General features: G+C 40.9%; 1 protein-coding gene across 2 annotated transcripts in view; it reads left to right on the plus strand.

Annotated features, from left to right (window-relative positions):
• The window catches only part of mdm4 (MDM4 regulator of p53), a 39,482-nt gene extending 21,883 nt beyond the window's left edge, over window positions 1–17,599 (plus strand). For both annotated transcript variants that reach the window (XM_038820613.1, XM_038820614.1), the window contains exons 5-11: window positions 479–528; window positions 6,133–6,200; window positions 7,365–7,455; window positions 9,706–9,860; window positions 11,096–11,266; window positions 12,567–12,671; window positions 14,987–17,599. In XM_038820613.1, the coding sequence (XP_038676541.1) occupies window positions 479–528; window positions 6,133–6,200; window positions 7,365–7,455; window positions 9,706–9,860; window positions 11,096–11,266; window positions 12,567–12,671; window positions 14,987–15,547 (1,201 nt within the window). In that variant the 3' untranslated portion in view covers window positions 15,548–17,599. The remainder of the gene's footprint in view (window positions 1–478; window positions 529–6,132; window positions 6,201–7,364; window positions 7,456–9,705; window positions 9,861–11,095; window positions 11,267–12,566; window positions 12,672–14,986) is intronic.
• Window positions 17,600–18,138: the final 539 nt, after the last annotated feature.

The following is an 18,138-nucleotide window of genomic DNA, read 5'->3' on the forward strand; positions in this document are numbered from 1 at the left end:
CAGATTGTGGCCTGTTGGTGAGGAGGTCAAGGATTCAGCTGCACAGGGAGGGGTCAAGTCCAAGGTTGCAGAGTTTGGTTATTAGTCTTGTCGGAATAATGGTATTGAAGGCAGAACTGTAGTCAATGAACAGCAGATTGTTGGCTTACAAGGTGATCCTGTGCACTGAACTTAAATGAGTTGCATTTGAGGGAGATGAGATCAAGCGGATAATAGCCCATGACACGAGTAGTGAACCATGTCTATACAATAGTCCTTTACCTCAAACAATAACCCTGCTTGCAGAAAAATACTTTTTGCTGAACCGGTACACGTGACAATAAACAAATCCAATCCAAGCATTTTTTATTAGGCAGTCCCTGGGCACTCATGTTCATCATGGAGGTTTATCTAGTAAGGAACAATGTCCTCTTAATGCATTGCATGCTGAATGAAGTAATATGTCTTGTAACCTTTAAACATGCTTATCCTTTTGCAGCCACTTGTATGAAATGCTTTCGAGGAACCTAAGAACCACCAACTTTCAAGGTGTGTATATTGATTTGGGTCTTTGTTCATGCAGTGAAGCACTTGTTTGAAATGTATTGCTTCAAAGTGAGGGAGTAAACTAATGTGGGAAAGAAATATATTTCTAGTGAAGGTAACCCAATGTAGGTTTTGGTTAAAGTTGCATTGTGTATATATCTACATATAATAACTGTGCAGTGATTTGAGTACTCCCAAGTGAATGTTGATTTTAAAACTGTTACCAGTTGGAAGGCAAGGAAGTGAGATTACAACATTTCGAAAGAATGTGATTTGTGTCTCCAAAAACCTTTAGAGCTTGTGGCAGATTTCAAAAATGTCAAATTTTACCACGGTTTTTTTTTTGTCGTGTTACCTTGGTTTGTGTTGAGCTTTTAAAACCATGACCTAACTTCAGTCTTGTTGAGTTGCAATTTGCTTTTAAAAATAAGTGTGCGAATGATGCACTGTTTTAACATACATAAAGGAAGAAATGCCCTGTTAATTATACCTCGTATTACCTGGAAGAACCACCTGAGTTACATCAAGACCGAGAATGTACTCTTGAGTGGCGGACTTCAATGTCTACCACTAAGTGGCTCGGTAGTACTATTGACTGAACTGGCTGAGTCCTGAACGACATAACTGCTAGACGGCGCTTGTGGCGAGCTAACCAACATGAGCTTCAACAATTAATTGATCTAATCAATCTACTGGTTACAGGCGAGTCTGTCCAGACCATTATGCAGCCTTTATGGCTACAAAGGCCCGTCTTCATACTGAAGACGCTCTCTATTTTGTGTGGTGCCATCACTATCCTAAATGGGATAGATTGAGAACAGATCGAGCAATTCAAAACTGAGCAGCTGCGAGGCACTGGGTCATTAGTAGAGTTTTGTTTCACCACAATCTGTACCCTTGTGACTTGGCACATTCCTACCATTATCATTGAACCTGAAAATTAATGAGCAGTGTAAGTGACCATGCTAAAAACAGCACAAGGCATAAACCTAAAAAGTGGTGCCAATCTGGTGATGCTGCAAAACAAGGCTGTAAATATGCTAACATAGCGTGTTATATATAAAATGGAGCGAACCCACAACCAACAGGTCTTATTAAAGTTCTTCAGTCCTGCCACCTTCAGCCATGAATGGTGAGCAGGCTCCATGAACACCCCCATCATCAATTATGGGGAAGTCCAGCACCTGAGTGAAAAATAATATTGAGTGAATGATCCATCTCTGCACCATACTACATTCCCTACCGTTGCTGAAGACAGTATTTAGCCAGTTTGAATCACTTTTGTGATATCAAGTGGCTGAGTTTGCTGGATACAGCAAAGGGACCCAAGAATAATAGACTGCAGCGCTGAGAATTTGTGTTCTAGACCAAGCCATGCTGCTGTCCAAGTTGTCCTAGTACAGCAAGCAACACCGACATCTACCTGACTAGAAGAGTGCCCAGCTCTGTCCTCGCCACAGAAAGCAGGACAAATCTAATCCAACCAGTTACCACCCCACCAACCTACTCTCGATCAACCACAGTATGTTGGAACATTTAATCAACAATGCTATCGTGTATGTTTGCTCACCAATAACTAGTTCATCAAGCTCAGTTTGGTTCGCCAGTCCACTCAGCTCCAGACCTCATTACCATCTCAGACCGAGTTGATTTCAGAGGCGAGGTGAGTGAGAGTAACTGCGCTTGACATCAAAGCATTTGACCGAGTGTGGAAACAAGGAGCCCCTAATGGTACAAGTAATAGTTAGCAGAAAGGAAGGCGATTGTGCTCGTTGGTGGCCAATCATCTCAACTCTCAGAGTATCGCTGCAGGGTTTCCTCAAGGTAATGTCCTTGTCCCAATTGTCTTCAGCTGCTTCATCAATGATTCTCCCAGCACCACAATATCGGAAATTTAAAGGTCACTGCCCATTGTTTGGTTCCACTTGTAATTCTGAAGATAATGAAAGTCAGGGCCTGCATGCAGGAAGGACAGAATGGATTTAGGCAAATAACATTCGTGCCAGTCAGTGACCATCTGCAACTAGAGTCAGACCGCTTTCCCATGGCACGCAGTGGGATTATCATCGCCATCCAGGGGTTCGGTTTGCCCAGAAACATAACTGACAGCCCTGTAAATACCATGGCTACAAGAACACCTCAGAGGTTGACATTCAACGCGAGACACTCATCTCTTGAATCCCCAAAGCCTGTCCATGATCTAAATGCGCCGATCAGGGGTTTGATGGAATACACTCCACTTGCATGCTTGAATACAATTTTAACAATACTTGAAGACTGGCGTCATCCAAGACAAAACAACTCCTTTGACGCAACGTCAACCATGTGGGCTGGTTTAGTACAATGGTCTAAACAGCTGGCTTTTAAAGCAAAACAAGGCCAGCAGCACGGGTTCAATTCCCGTGCCAGCCTCCCCGAACAGGTGCCGGAATGTGGTGACGAGGGGCTTTTCACGGTAACTTCATTTGAAGCCTACTTGTGACAAGCAATTTTCATTTTCAACCACCTTAACTCTCCAAAACCTGTGCATCTGATTTGCATTGCTAAAATGAACTGCAGCAGATCCTCAAGGCTTCTTTGACAGTGCCTCCAAACCTGTGACCTCTGCCACCTAGAAGGATATGAACTGCAGGTGCATGGGAACATACACCATCCTCACCCTCCCAGACCTTATTGCTGGATCAAAATCCTGGAGCTCCACCTAATGGCACTGTCAGAGTGCCTCCAGCACACTGGGTGCAGTGCCTGAAGAAAGGTGCTCGCCAACACCTCACCACTCTTCTTTGCAGCAAATGGAGGGCAGTTAAAGCACAAGAAAAATTGGACACCATGAGTTGCTGGATAATTTGCTTCACCCCACCTAGTGTTGGGGAAAATGGCAGCAGATCCTGAACCTCCCTGAGTATCATCATGTTGTTGGATTCACATATTAATTAATTATTAAACTTACTGGTTAAATTAATCTATCTGACCCAGAAATGGAACAGTTTTGTTGTCTCATTCCTTTTGATGATGAATTGTTGGGGATTTAAAAAAACAAATCTAATTTTAAATTGTTACATTTTTGCTTTTTCTGCCTGTCTAAAATCAATATTCCATTTTCTCCCTATTTCTTTGTCTGAGCCTGAGTTAGCGTTGAATTCACCCACTCTAATTCACCTTCCTCTTTTTTTTTCTCAATGCTCAACTCTTATGGTCAGCAGATGCACCATTGATCTTGTAATTGACCTCTGCTGCATTATTAGTTTGCACTTTCAGCAAATACAGGGAAAATAATTTTTGAACTGAAAGATGTAGGTAACTGACCCGGGCCCGGGCCGTGCAGGATTCGCCTTTCCAGCAAATTCTAGCCCTGTATATTTAGTTTGTAAAAGAGGTCTTGTGTGCTTTTGTAAAAATGTCATAAACTAATTAATGGAATGTGTCCTTGTTTCTAATCAGAAAATAAAATAATTTGGACGAATGTGCTAACAAGTGAATCTGTACCTAGTCTTGGTCAGGCTATTAAAGGACAGATCAGTTAATCTGCATTTGCACATCCGCCAGCTAAAGTAGAGTGCTATTTATTGCCAGGAGCCATGGATATGTCACCTGTCTGGTAAACGAATGGTGTAGGGCCTAAAATGAGAAGGGAGATAAAAAATTTCAATTGTAAAACCCTCCTGATATCAAGGAATTGAAATTTACGTCGATGCACATATGGTGAATTATATCAGTGCAACTGCTGCTCCACCCTATCGCATGTAATTTAATCTTGGGACATCACTTGAACTAACAGCCCATTATGTAAGTAGTCCACATGTAGTTAAGAGGTCTGTGTCTATCATTCCAGTTTAGTATCCATGAGTGTGTACAATTTGTGAGATATTGGGTGGGTCACTGCCTACGCTACCATTTGGAGAGCAAATTAATCAGTCATGAAAATTGGACAATCCCTCGTCGGAAGATGAGAGTTATAATTCAATTGCTGAACTATATTAATATAACCATACTGGAGATCACTCTTGTCTTCTTACAGATGGACACATGCCATTTTCCCATGGTGAGGTGGCTAGTGGGAAGCTGGCTAGTAGGATGGGGAAGACAAAGTTTGCGTTAAATTTATACATATTTCAAACCCATGTATTAATTTCAATGTTCAATCTAAACATTCCCTGGCTTGGTATTTTTAAAATGAGTATTTAAGTTAGCTAACATACTAAATGCAATAATAATTATATCTACATTTCATCTCCCCTCTCCCTTGCCCATCCCACTTTTTATTGTGCTTATAGGTCCTTGCTGCCACTGCCTCCTTCTCCAGCTGGTATATGTCTGGATGCAGAGTTCAGTTATTGCTTTCAGTTTTACTCCGCGATCAGCTGATTCTAAAAAGCTGCACTTTGCAGTGTGGAATTGGTCCTGTCAGTTGACCCATCCCACTCGAGGGTGAGCATTCCACTACAGTGTGCTCCATCTGGCACTATGGCCAAGAACTGATGAAGCTCCCCCGAGTGGGGGCAGGTGAGTTGGAATGTCAGCCAATGCCTGAATATGAACTCCAACTTCCTGGTATGGGGTGTGTGATTATGTGGCTTCTTATGGAATTGCCCTTTTTTCAGTTAACATCTATAGATTACAAATTCTCATCTCCAGTCCCAAAAGTGGATTATTTATGTAGCACAGAATATTTTGGTAGGAAAGTGACTGTAAGCGGAACTAAAAAGGAAGAGCCTATATGATGGCTTAACATTCTGGACATTTATTTTTATGCCACCGTCATGCCTTCTGAACTGCAAATCCGAGTGTATTCCAATGCTTGGTGTTAAATTAAGAAATGACCATTGGTTTGCAACTGGACACCGGAATGTGGGACAAATTATACCAAGCCAACATGATTAAAATTTTGCAATGCAAGCCATGTGTTATACAATAGCTGTGCAGTTGTACCCGTTTATACATTGAAGTGTGTGGATATGCAGAGTTCAAATGATTAGTTTTTCCAAATAACTAGGTACATTGCAATCAACATAGCATCAGTTGGATATATGGATGTGCTCGATGTAGAAATTCCAACATTTATTTTCGTGTGATGAAATGTTGAGCCTTGTAGGTATAATTCCAAATATTAGGCGATAGAGACTGCCCTGCATTTCACTGTAGTGTATTCACTTTCCCTTTGTGTAATTGTACTAAAGAAAATCCTGTTTAATCCTTCCATTAACTGTAGATCTGTACTCTGATTTCTGTTGGAGATGAAGTTGTGTAACTGAGCACTGGAATGAGAGGAGAATATTAATAAGGGAAACTAATCCTTCTTCCTCATTTTCAATCAGTGACCCGAGGTTGAGTGGAGTGGTAACGCACTGACCCGAGGTTGAGTGGAGTGGTAACGCACTGACCCGAGGTTGAGTGGAGTGGTAACGCACTGACCCGAGGTTGAGTGGAGTGGTAACGCACTGACCCGAGGTTGAGTGGATTGGTAACGCACTGACCCGAGGTTGAGAGGAGTGGTAACGCACTGACCCGAGGTTGAGTGGAGTGGTAACGCACAATGAATTCCAAATGTTTGTTGTGAGATGGTTAATATCGGGGAAGGTGTTCTTTTTTTTTTTACCTGCAATGCAGATGCTGTACAGACTCGCACACTTGTAAAGGATACGAAATGCCTGCCTATGAGGGAAGATCGTCTGAAGGTAAACTGTGTGATTTGTTTTGTACAGAGTGGCCCCTTCTCTGTACTCCCTGTCTGAGTGAGCTCTCATCTGAGCTCAAGACGGGTAGGACAGAGTTTCCTTCTCTGTTTTTCCAGAGTTCTCTTCTCTGTCTGTTGAAGGATGTAGCACCTTTTTCTCTGCTCACTTGACTTAATTTGTGGAAGATGGCAGGAATGAACAGGCTCCTTTACACTTAAAACTGCAATTTGAGAAAGTGCCACTTTGTTTCCTAAACACTCCGTTTTGTGGGTGGAAAGAGTTTGGTTTGAAAATATGGTGACACTACAAATGCAGTTTCCTCTCTTCTATTTACTAGACTTGGTATATTTTGTGTTACCTAACAACATTATGTCTACAAGTTTCCATTCTTGTCCAATGCAGTAATTTGCAAGAGGACCATTTTGTATCAAGTTTGAAGATTTAATAACCAGAGTATAATTCATCGTGGTCCATCACTGACTGTCCTGGAATGTCTGGAAAGTTTGTTGTAATCGTAAAAGAAAAGTTGGTGATAACTTTGACTATATTTTGTCTTAATTTTCTAATGAATTGTATTCCTGTAAGTATTGACCATTCCTGAAAACAAAAACAAACTCTGGGATGTTGCATGTGTTTAAATCTTTAACTGGCACTGCAAGCAAGCTAAAATCTTAACAACTGGAAACGGAAATTTATGCAAACATTTTTTAAAGATGTTATTTCATGTGAATCTGTATTTTCTGCAGTGCAAACAAGCTGCTTTACAATTTGTTATAATTGTGGCTACTTGTTTTTCTTCCTAATTTATGTAATTGACTCCCCTACTCTTTCCCCACCCCAGTTCCCTGATCCATTTAACATGGCTACAGCAGCAACTTGCATTTGTTAGGACCTTTAACATAGAACAATATTACTGTACAATTTGACATTATACATATCAGTAGGGCTGATCAATTTATTGCACAACTATATGGCTTCAGAATTTATGCAAAGTTCTGTAAGTTACTTTTCTTCTGTTTCCAAGGGGTTTGGGAACCTCCAGCCTGAGTTCTGCCTTCTTTTGTTAAGACACAAAGGACGGTGACTGAGTGGAACTGCTACATCCTATTCATAATCAAAAGATAATGAAATAAACATTTACTCCTTGCTCTCTTCCCCACACAGTGTCCTGCATTGGGTGAACTTTGTGATGAAGAAACAACTGCCTGGAACATACCAACTACCTCGCATTTAAAAAGAAAGAATTCTGAATCGGGTTAGTGCCAGATTATTTTTGATGGGTGAAGATTTAAAGTAAGGTTTGTATTTTATCTGGTGATAACATGTCTCAAACATTTCAAATATAATTAACTACTTCTGAAGTGCAAAGATGGCAAGCATTCCATGTGCGTCAAAGTCCTGGAATGAGTCTTGAACATGCAACCTTCTGATTCAAAGGGAAGTGGAATACCAATTGAACCAAATTGATGAAGTGTTTAAAGCCCCCTGTGTCACCTGCTTCCCCCCCCCCCCCAAAAAAAAACCCCTCAGATAAGTTTAATTTACATTATGCAAATGATGAGGTTCAGGATGGTCCCTTTATTATTTAGGTGGTTTGGCTCGTGGGATGTGTAATAGAAAGGGTTAATTCTCAATGTGTAACTAGACAATCTACATCATCGGTGATGTAAGATTACATGACCGAGCATGCTGAGAGATAGTTCTACGTAGAGCCTCATGCTTTAAAAAAATAAATAAATTTAAGAGTACCCAATTATTTTTTTCCATTAAGGGGCAGTTTTAGCGTGGCCAATCCACATAACCCGCACACCTTTGGGTTGTGGGGTTGAGACCCACGCGGACACGGGGAGAATGAGAAAACCCCACACACACTGACCCAGGGCCAGGATTGAACCCGGGTTCGCAGAGTTGTAGGTAACAATGCTAACCACTGCGCCACCGTGCCGCCATAGAGCCTCATGCTAAACCTGTATAGCTAGAATAAGGCAAAGTTTTGCAACAGTCTTGCCTCTAGCATGAATGTAAATCCTGACTAAAGATAACACTGTCTAAGGCCCATAACCGGACTACACTTTGTGTTTGTACAGAAGTCTAGTCTGAAGTCTTCACTGTTTGTCACACTTATGCGCAGGTTATGAATACCAGCAGTATCCCCATGTCTGCGTGGGTTTCACTTCCACAACCCAAAGATGTGCAGGTTAGGTGGATTGGCCATGCTAAATTGCCTCTTAATTGGAAAAAAAAATAATTGGGTACTCTAAATTTATAAAAAAAACAAAAATGAATACCAGCAGTAACTTTTCTAAATCTCAGTCCTTCCGTAAACATAGCAGATTACTGATTTAGTTTCTACTTTTCTCAGTTAGTCTTCACTGGGATCTGGTTCAGTCATGAGCACCCGCGCACATAGGTCACCAAGTGATCAGCTAGTTTACTGAAGTGTGTCAGGGTTGTGTAGTCTTGATTAAACATCCATATAGTCTTGTGTTGTACAGAATTGCTTCCAGAAATCACACCCTCCGATCTGTGAGTCTCAGTAACTATTAAGGTTTTTCTAGCTCTTGTGCTTTAAGGAATTTGGTGCTGAAATTATTCCCATTGTTAGTATCAAGTGTTAGTATCAAGCACCCTATGTCATATACAGCACAGCGAGGAACTGAATGCAGTTATTTCCACTCTGCCCCAGAAGATGTCTAGGCCTGGCCCTGAGAAAGTTTGAGGTCACGTACCGACCGACTCAAGAACGGCTTCTTCCCTACTGCCATCAGACTTTTGAATGGACCTACCTCGTATTAAGTTGACCTTTTCTCCACACCTTGCTATGACTAACATTATATTCTGCAGTCTCTCCTTCCTTCCCTATGCACGGTATGCATTGTTTGTACAGCATGCAAGAAACAATACTTTTCACTCTATACTAATACATGTGACAATAATCAAGTCAAAAACACTGTCAAAGGGTGGCAAGGGTTGCATGGTGGCTCAGTGGTTTATACTGCTGCCTCAGCGCCCGGTTTTGATTCTGGCCTTGGATGACCGTGGAGTTTGCACATTATCCCCATGTGCGTGTGGATTTCCTTTGGGCGATCCATTTTCTCCTCACAGTCCAAGGATGTGCAGGTTAAAAGGGGTCACGAGGATAGGGTGGGGGAATGGGCCTATGTAGGGTGCTCTTTCGGAGTTTTGCTGCAGACTCTGGGCGGAATGGCCTCCTCCTACTCTAGGAGATTCTATGATTCCATTAAAATTACTTATTCTCCCATTTTTCAGAATTGCCAGCCCTGAGCGAGATAGTTGAACTGCTGTGGCCCCCATGCTAACGAGAAGCATTATCAAGATTTCTCTTTCATTTTTGCTGTTTAACATTTATTTGTATGATATATTTTTGAACCCTGGGTGTGTTTTCTTTTAGAATTCTGTTTATTTTCAGAACTGCACTTTGGAATGTTCAAAACCAAATGAGCAGGGTTTTGGGGGAAAAAAATGAATGTGTTTAATTTTGTAGAGGAGTCTGTGACAGATGACCGAACTGAACATCAAGCCAAAAATAGTATTTCTGATCTCTGGGATGCTGCTGGATTGCCATGGTGGTTTATTAAAAGCTTGCGCACTAATTATGGAAGTAGAAAGAGTGGGTCAACGGATATTCACAGCAACCAGGTGAAGTGACCGTTAAATATTCTATAACTTTTCTAAAACCTTAAATACTATTCCCTCCCCTTTTTGAAAAGCTCTCCAGTGTCAAACAACATCCCCTGAGGAGATTGGTAGGCAAACTGGTACCATTAATTAAGCAAAAATAAATGAACTGGGACTGAGATGCAAAACTGCAATGCGCAGGCAGCATACCTTCTGCTATACTGTCTGCCACACCTGATATACTTCACCCCTATCCCTAGCACTGACTGTAGAATTACTAACTCGTGGAAACAAGCTGAAGTTTAACTGCAGTTGACAAGCCTTATCCCACAAACTTTAAATACTGTGCAGTAAATTCAGACATAATTTTTGATGACATTAGCAATGCACTGTAAAGTGTATTTTAAAATATATTTTATTCCAAAAACAATAACATACACAAACAGCAACCAAATATAAAGTTTTAAAGGATCATCCCTTCAGTCGAGCCTGTGCCCTCAGATTCTAATTTTTCCCACTAGTGCAAACATCCTCTCCACGTCCACTCTATCCAGGCCCCTCAGTATCCTGTAAGTTTCAATAAGATTCCCCCTCATCCTTCTACACTCCGAGTACAGACCCAGAGTCCTCAACCACTCCTCATATGACAAGCTCTTCATTCCAGGGACCATTCTTGTGGACATCCTCTGGACCCTTTCCAAGGCCAGCACATCCTTCCTTAGATACGGGCCCCAAAACTGCTCACAATACTCGAAATAGGGTCTGACCAGAGCCTTGTACAGCTTCAGCTGTACATTACTTTCTTGTATTCTAGCCCTCTCAACATGAATGCTAATATTAAATTTGCCTTCCTAACTGCTGACTGAACCTGCACGTTAACCGTAAGAGAGTCTTGAACTAGGAAACAAACACAATCTTTATACATGTTCTTTCTATCTGCAAAAGACATCTGTGTGTTAATGTATGTAGTTTGCAGTACATGCAAATCCTTAGTATGTTAAGAATTAGGCTGACATTCAATTTGAGATGGCCAGTCAGGCTCACAGTGTGGTGCATTTGCTTGTGTTGCAGCACCATACCAGAGGACAAGCTTAATCAGCTAGTAGATGCATCGGAGGCCATTGACAGATGGAGATTAGGATACTCCTGTTTGGAAGAAAGTAATCCATGATGTGCAAAAAAAAGTGGCATGCTGGATTAGTTTATTTTGTGGTGGAATAAAATTACAACATTAACGCACCATTTTTATTCCATAGGATATAGACACTGCAATTGTTTCTGACTCAACTGATGATCTGTGGTTTCTGAATGAACCTGCCAGTGACCAAATAAATGTGGAAATCAAATTGGAAACCATTGAGCCAAAAGAAAAATATGTGTGTGAGGGCCAGAAAGGGGAGGAAGGAAGAAACACAGATTGCAAGGAGGTAGGCAAAATATTGAAGCAGGCAAAAGTTACTTCCGAGCATGTCAGTTTTACACGCCGCTTCTCTGCGCCCTCCTCCCATCACCACCATTTGAGCTATTGCTTGATACGTCCTCAAATTTAAAATGCCGTTGAGGCATTGAATCATTTAAATACCAAATAAAGATACAATGTAATGTATCTTTGACAGCCTTTAGAATTAGTTTCAACAATCTAACATTTAAAACAAAATTGTGGAAGACACTTGAGTTCATCAGTCATCGCCCAGAAGTTGAAAGCTAAATGCAAATAGCTAATTGGCCACTCATCATGTTTTTATCAGGAGAAGCAATGAATTGAAAAATGTAAATAAAATACCAACTGGTTATTGAGTTCCATATTGGTATTGCCTCACTTTATGTCACATTTTTATTACCAATGATTTTATAAGTATCTGCAAATTTAAGTTTAATTGAATATTCAAAAAGTTTAATAACTACTCAAATACCTTGATTGTCATTTTGGATAACTTGGTGATCAGTTAGTAAGAAACAAACCTCGCCAAGGAAAGGCTATTGTAATCTTTATTTGTGTACTGTTTGTGCAGTTTGGTCTCCAGAAAGTACAATATTTATTTAAAATGACTGAAGTTCATTTACGTTTTGAAATATCTTTTGTAAAATTTGCTAATGGCAATGGCTAGTTAAAAGATTTTTTTTCACCCTGGTCGTTGTTCTCAGGTTTAAAAAGTGCTCACTTTCCAGACTGGAGAAGAACCTTCAATGCACTCTTTGGGGTTTGGAGCCGAAACTAGTCCAGATAGATGTCATAAAAGTCTCTTCTCTGAAGGCTGTTAACTTCACAAGAGAAATGTTGAGCTTGTGGGCAATTGACTAAGTTAAATGCCCTGAATTTAGCATGACTTGCTTTCAATTCAACAAGCTCTGTCGTAGAAAACGCAAGAATGAAATGTGTGGGGTGATTTTACTCTGGTGTAGTATGGTGGCGCTTCACTGAAGTCTGTATACATCACCAGGTGCACGTAAGAGAGTTCTACAGTGCACCTAACCTGTTATATATGACTCGGAAGTGCTCGATACTGTCACTAGGTAGAAATGTAAATACCCAACAGCATATCATTCTTCACCGTGAATGTGAACAGTTGGTAATCCTAACCTGCAAGTAGCCAAGGTAAGAATTACAGTGCACTTAATCATTTAGTGACTTACACTTGCAGTTCAGCAGTAGCTATCTTGGTATCTTCTCTGTTGTGATTTTTCCACCCTCCTTCTGCCCCCACCCCGGCCTTTTCCTCCCTTTAGGTTATTGAAGTTACAATATATGAAGCCGATGATGATCTGCCAAGCTCGGGGGATGCTACTGACACCGAAATCTCTGAAGTGGTTGAGAATTCCCGTGATATAAAGGTAAAGGCCTGATATTCTGAGGTTTATGTGTTGTAGACACCTGCTAAGATGATAATGCAATTTTAATACAGTAAAAGGCTTATACTATTCAATTTGCGTATGCAAACTATTTTGCACTTTCCAGGACTGAGAACTCTTTGAATTTAAATAAACTAATCTTGGCGTTGAATATTTTTTTTATTTTTCCAATTAAGGGGCAATTTAGTGTGGCCAATCCACCTACCCTGCACATCTTTGGATTGTTGGGGTGAGACCCCACAGATACGGAGAGAATGTGCGAACTCCACACGGAGTGTCCAGGGGCCGGGATCGCGCCCGGGTCCTTGGTGTCATGAGGCAGCAGTGCTAGCTACTCCGCTGCCTGAGTTTGGTTTGAAATTTAAGCATAATTGAAATTGCTTTCATTATTAGCAAAGACTTGAATGCATAAGGCATTATAATTTAACTAATCCTGGGGCCACCATTGAACAGAAACTGAATTAGAGTAGCTGTATAAATACCATGGCTCCAAGAGCAGGTCAGAGACAAGGAATCCTGTGGCAAGTGACTCTCCTGACTCCCCGAAACCTGTCCACCATCTACAAGGTACAAGTCAGGAGTGTTTTAGAATACTCTCTACTTGCCTGGATGCATGCAGCACCAATAACACTCTACGCTACTGAGGACGGAGCAACCTGCTTGATTGACACCGCATTCATAAACATTCACTCCCTCCACCACTGCTCAGTAGCAACAGTGTGTGCCATCTACAATATGCACTGCAGCAACTCCCCAAGGCTCTTTTCACAGCACCTCTCAAAGCCATGACAGCTAGCACCTACAAGGTCAAGTGCAGCAGATAAATGGAGCCACCATCACCTGCAAGTTCCCCGCCAAGTCACTCCCCACCATGACTTTGAAATATATTGCCGTTCCTTCATTGTCCCTGGGTCAAAATCCTGGAACTCCCTCCTTAACAGGACTGTGGGTGTCTCCCCATCCTCTTAAGGGCAGTTCGGGATGGGCAATAAATACCGGACTAGCCAGTGACGCGTATGTATCACAAATTAATAAAATTGAAATAATAACTGGCCGTTCAACTCCTCAAGCTTGTTCTGCCTTTCAATTGGATCATCGCTGGTCTGTATCTGATCTCTATTTACCCACCTTTGGTTCATAATCCTTAATACCTTTGTCTGGCAAAAATCCTATTAATCCTGACCTTGAGTTTTGAAATTGACCTAGCCTGAACAGCTTTTTGGGGAGAAATCCAGATTTACATAACCCTTTGTACAAGATTGTGTTTTCTGGCAGCACCTTTGAACCATTCCCATGGTCTAGTTTGGAACTCCCCATCAGAAAGATTTTCTCTTATCTATCCCCATCAATTCCTTTAAGCATGAGTATGTCCATTAAATCATCTCATTTTCTACAGCCAAGGAAATATAATTCCAGCATATGCAACCTGTCTGTAATTCTAGTCCTGGTATCATCCTTGTGTTGCACCACTTTCAAAGTAAATTTATCCTCCTGGACTCCCGATGGTGGCTAACTAGAACTTCTTACAATTGTTTTTTTTTCTTTATTGGTTCAGGGAATGTGGGCAACGCTGGCTGGGCCAGCATTTATTGCCCATCCCTGCTGTCTGTGCGGAGTCTGCACGTTCTCCCCGTGTTCGTGTGGATTTCCTCCGGGTGCTCCGGTTTCCTTCCATGCATCCCGAAAGATGTGCTTGTTGGGTGAATTGGACATTCTGAATTCTCCCTCAGTGTACCTGAACGGGCGCCGGAGTGTGGCGACTAGGGAATTTTCACAGTAACTTCATTGCTGTGTTAATGTGAGCCTACTTGTGACTTATTATTATCTTCTCTGCTGAGTAGTACTACACTCCTGTATTATAATTGCCGTAGAACTGAGAGGCTTACTAAGCCATTTCAGAGGAACACAACTTCACTCCAAGTATTCCAGTCATAAGATCCTAAGTGCCTAACATTCCATTAGCCTTTTTAACTTTGTGAACCCGTGAAATATTTAGAAATTTTGACATGGTAAATTGCAATATCAATGCATTTTTCTAAGTATAATTCTGTAAAATAAACTTCTGCCATGATATTTTGTTCAGAACAACACAATTTATGCACCTAGAACTTACTAGTGGTCAGTATCTATTCATTTCTGTTCCTGTTAATTTACTATTAAATATAAATATTGACCAAATTCACACCTTGATAGCTGGAGTTGGGTTTGGAAACATTTGCAAAGTGGTCCTCCAACTTGTGTTTCCTGTTTCCAGCACTAAGAGCCACAGTGATCTGCATTCCTGCTTTTCCTTTTAGGATTCTTGGAAATGCACCAAATGTGGAAAGTGTAATCCTTCTCAGAAACAATACTGCCTGCGATGCTGGGCACTTCGCAAAGGCTGGCACCTCGACCCTAAGTTTGTACATTCCACATCTGACCCATTCATTGCTGGGTTTGAGGAGACGGAGCACGAAGCTATAGATGTTCCTGATTGCAGGAAGTCCATTTCTGAGCCTCTGATTCAGAACTCACAACTAAAATGCAAGGACAAAGGGAAACATGCCCAACGTGGTACTTCTGAATCCTTAGAAAGACTTTTGCAGCCATCCACATCAAGTATCAGCTTGTCTGAGGACCTTGAGTCGGTGGGTCAAGAAGCAAAAACACAGTGTGAAGAATCCTTACATTTTCAGAGGAACCGCTTGGGGCCCTGTCTTGTCTGTGGTGTGCGACCCAGGACTGGGAATATCATCCATGGAAAGACGGGACATCTTGTAGCATGCTATGCATGTGCTAAAATGTTACATAAGCGCAAATTGCCTTGTCCTGTGTGTGCGCAGCCAATTAATACAGTTATAAGAACTTTTATAGGGTAGCTACATGATATGCTGTCAAGGTAGTTTATGTCGATGTGAAGTGTAAAACATCTCCGTTTATGATTCTTGATCCATCTGGGATTTTCCAATTTCCATTGCAACATGTGGAGGTAACGGAAAAGAACAAAATACCAGATCTGTTGTGGCATATCTACAGCTGTGTACAGCCACGGACGATGTTCTTATCTTGGATTTATGACACCTATTAGCTTGGTTAATTTAATTTAACACTGCACTGAGCTAACGAGGCAAATTGAATTACTGAAATCATGGCTTTATTAGATTTACACTTTTTGGGGTGCGACTTGTAAACATGTAACAGCCAACACGAGCGACACAAAGACTAATACCGCCAAAATGCTGGATTCTGCACCGTGCATTTTGGGTTCTACTATTATATTTATTTTCAGTTGATTTTTGAGCAGTTTTTGCAGCTCTTTGAACAGCAGTGGCACAAAAATTTGTTTGCTAGTTTAAAAAAAAAAGTTTCAATATTTATGTCTGATATTTTGAATAGTACTTTTGATATTCATGTCTTCGGGCAGCATGGTGGCGCAGTGGGTTAGCCCTGTTGCCTCATGGCGCCGAGGTCCCAGGTTCGATCCCGGCTCTGGGTCACTGTCCGTGTGGAGTTTACACATTCTCCCCGTGTTTGCGTGGGTTTCACCCCCACAACCCAAAGAGGTGCAGAGTAGGTGGATTGGCCACGCTAAAGTGCCCCTTAATTGGAAAAAATGAATTGGGTATTCTAAATTTATTTAAAAAAAAAATAAAAAATTAATGTCTTCATTACAAGTTGGATCACATAATTTATTTTGCTGGGAAATATTTTTTCAGTTGAGAGTACTCCCTCGCCTCGGTTATAAGTTTCAATATTTTATAGGGTGTTGAGGTGCTTTGAGATGTCCAGTCATGATAGGTACCGCATAAATACAAGTCTTTTCTATTTTGTTAGCACTCTCTCTTGGAGACGAGAGCATCGATTTTCACATTTAGTTTGTTGCTGTATTGCTTGCCACCAGCAAATTGTTTGCCAATTAGCACCTAGAATTTGTAACTTGGGTGCTACTATTGGGTTATAAACAACACTAATCTAGTAACCTTTTATTTTGATTGTCAGTGGTGTTACTAGACATATTTAAGAATTGATACCTATTAACAATCTATTCCTGTGAAGTTGAGGGTTGAGCAAATTGTACAATCCAGTATGCTTTTTTTGGATACAGTTCTGTGTACTTTGTGCATAATTTCCCATTGATTCCATTATTGCCTTCACATATGATGGCCGCCTCGTTATTCTAGTGCTGTGACACTGAAAATGCTTTTTCCACGTGCAGCTCCAATTTGGAAAGGCAAAATTTTAGCTTTTGCTGGGTGTTTTGTTTCAACGTAGACCTCACAAAAATACAGTTGACAACACTTGCCATTTGAGACTGTCGTTAACACTGCCGATATTACTAGAATAAAATTGTTTCCAATTTTAAAATTAAGCTGAGACAGAGCAGAATTGTTTTCTGTAAATTAAAACCAGTCTGTTTTGATATTGTACCATCCAGTGACCCGTCCTTATGTGATATAATTCTAAGAAGCTACTACTGCCCACTCTCTGCATTTGGTAAAAAGATATCTTATTTAATGTCTGTTTATTCGTGTGAAAAATACCTGTGTTAACAGTTAGCAATTTCATTGAGCGGTTTGTTATTTAATGTTAATGTATCCTATCTGTTGTTTACAAACCCCTCCATGATGCTCATTGAGGTAGCTACGATTGTTATTTCTGGGTCTTGGTATGGAAGTCACGTCATTAAATTAAGCTGTCTTGTGGTGTGACCTTTTTAAAACTAGGTTGCAATGGGCTTCAGTACTGCCAGAGTGGATATTTGCTCCAGTAAACTATCAAAAATCTACCTGCTTGATGTTTCCCTTTGAGTGCGATGCTATGCAAATACTTCTATTAATGTGTATTTTTTGGACTAAAACACATTTCTGTACTTTGGAAAAAAATGTTTATTGAAAACTTTTCATTACAAACAATATAAAACAATGAACTCATTTTAAATGTCAAAGAACACTACAAGCAAAAGCACAAATTAACGAAACCCCCTTAACATTTGACAGTGACTTGCCTCTTTTTTAAAAAAAAAAAGATGAATGGCTGCCATCTTTGGTAGAACCCTTCTACTGACTGTGGTATAGGTCAATGGGCTAGACAGCTGGCTTGTGATGCAGAACAAGGCGCGGGTTCAATTCCCGTACCAGCTTACCCGAACAAGTGTCGGGAGTGTGGTGACTAGGGGCGTTTCATACTTGTGACAATAAATGGTTGTTATTATTACTAATGATGTACTTAACTGTTGCCAAATGTAAGAATGATATGAGGTGACCCAACCAAACCAAGGCATGGGCTGGAGTAGAGACCTCCACCCAAGCAGAACTGGACGTAAAGTATCTCTGACATAGCTTTGAAGGAAGAGTAACTTGTAGATCAGGACATAGGAGTGTGGTTACCCATCTCCCAAGAACCTGTCCTAAACCCCAAAGAAGAATCCAGTCATCCTCGCCATGGTCAGATGAGCCCTGTGCATGGATCA

Source organism: Scyliorhinus canicula, chromosome 15 (genome assembly GCF_902713615.1).
Source record: "Scyliorhinus canicula chromosome 15, sScyCan1.1, whole genome shotgun sequence".
Classification (NCBI taxonomy): Eukaryota; Metazoa; Chordata; class Chondrichthyes; order Carcharhiniformes; family Scyliorhinidae; genus Scyliorhinus; species Scyliorhinus canicula.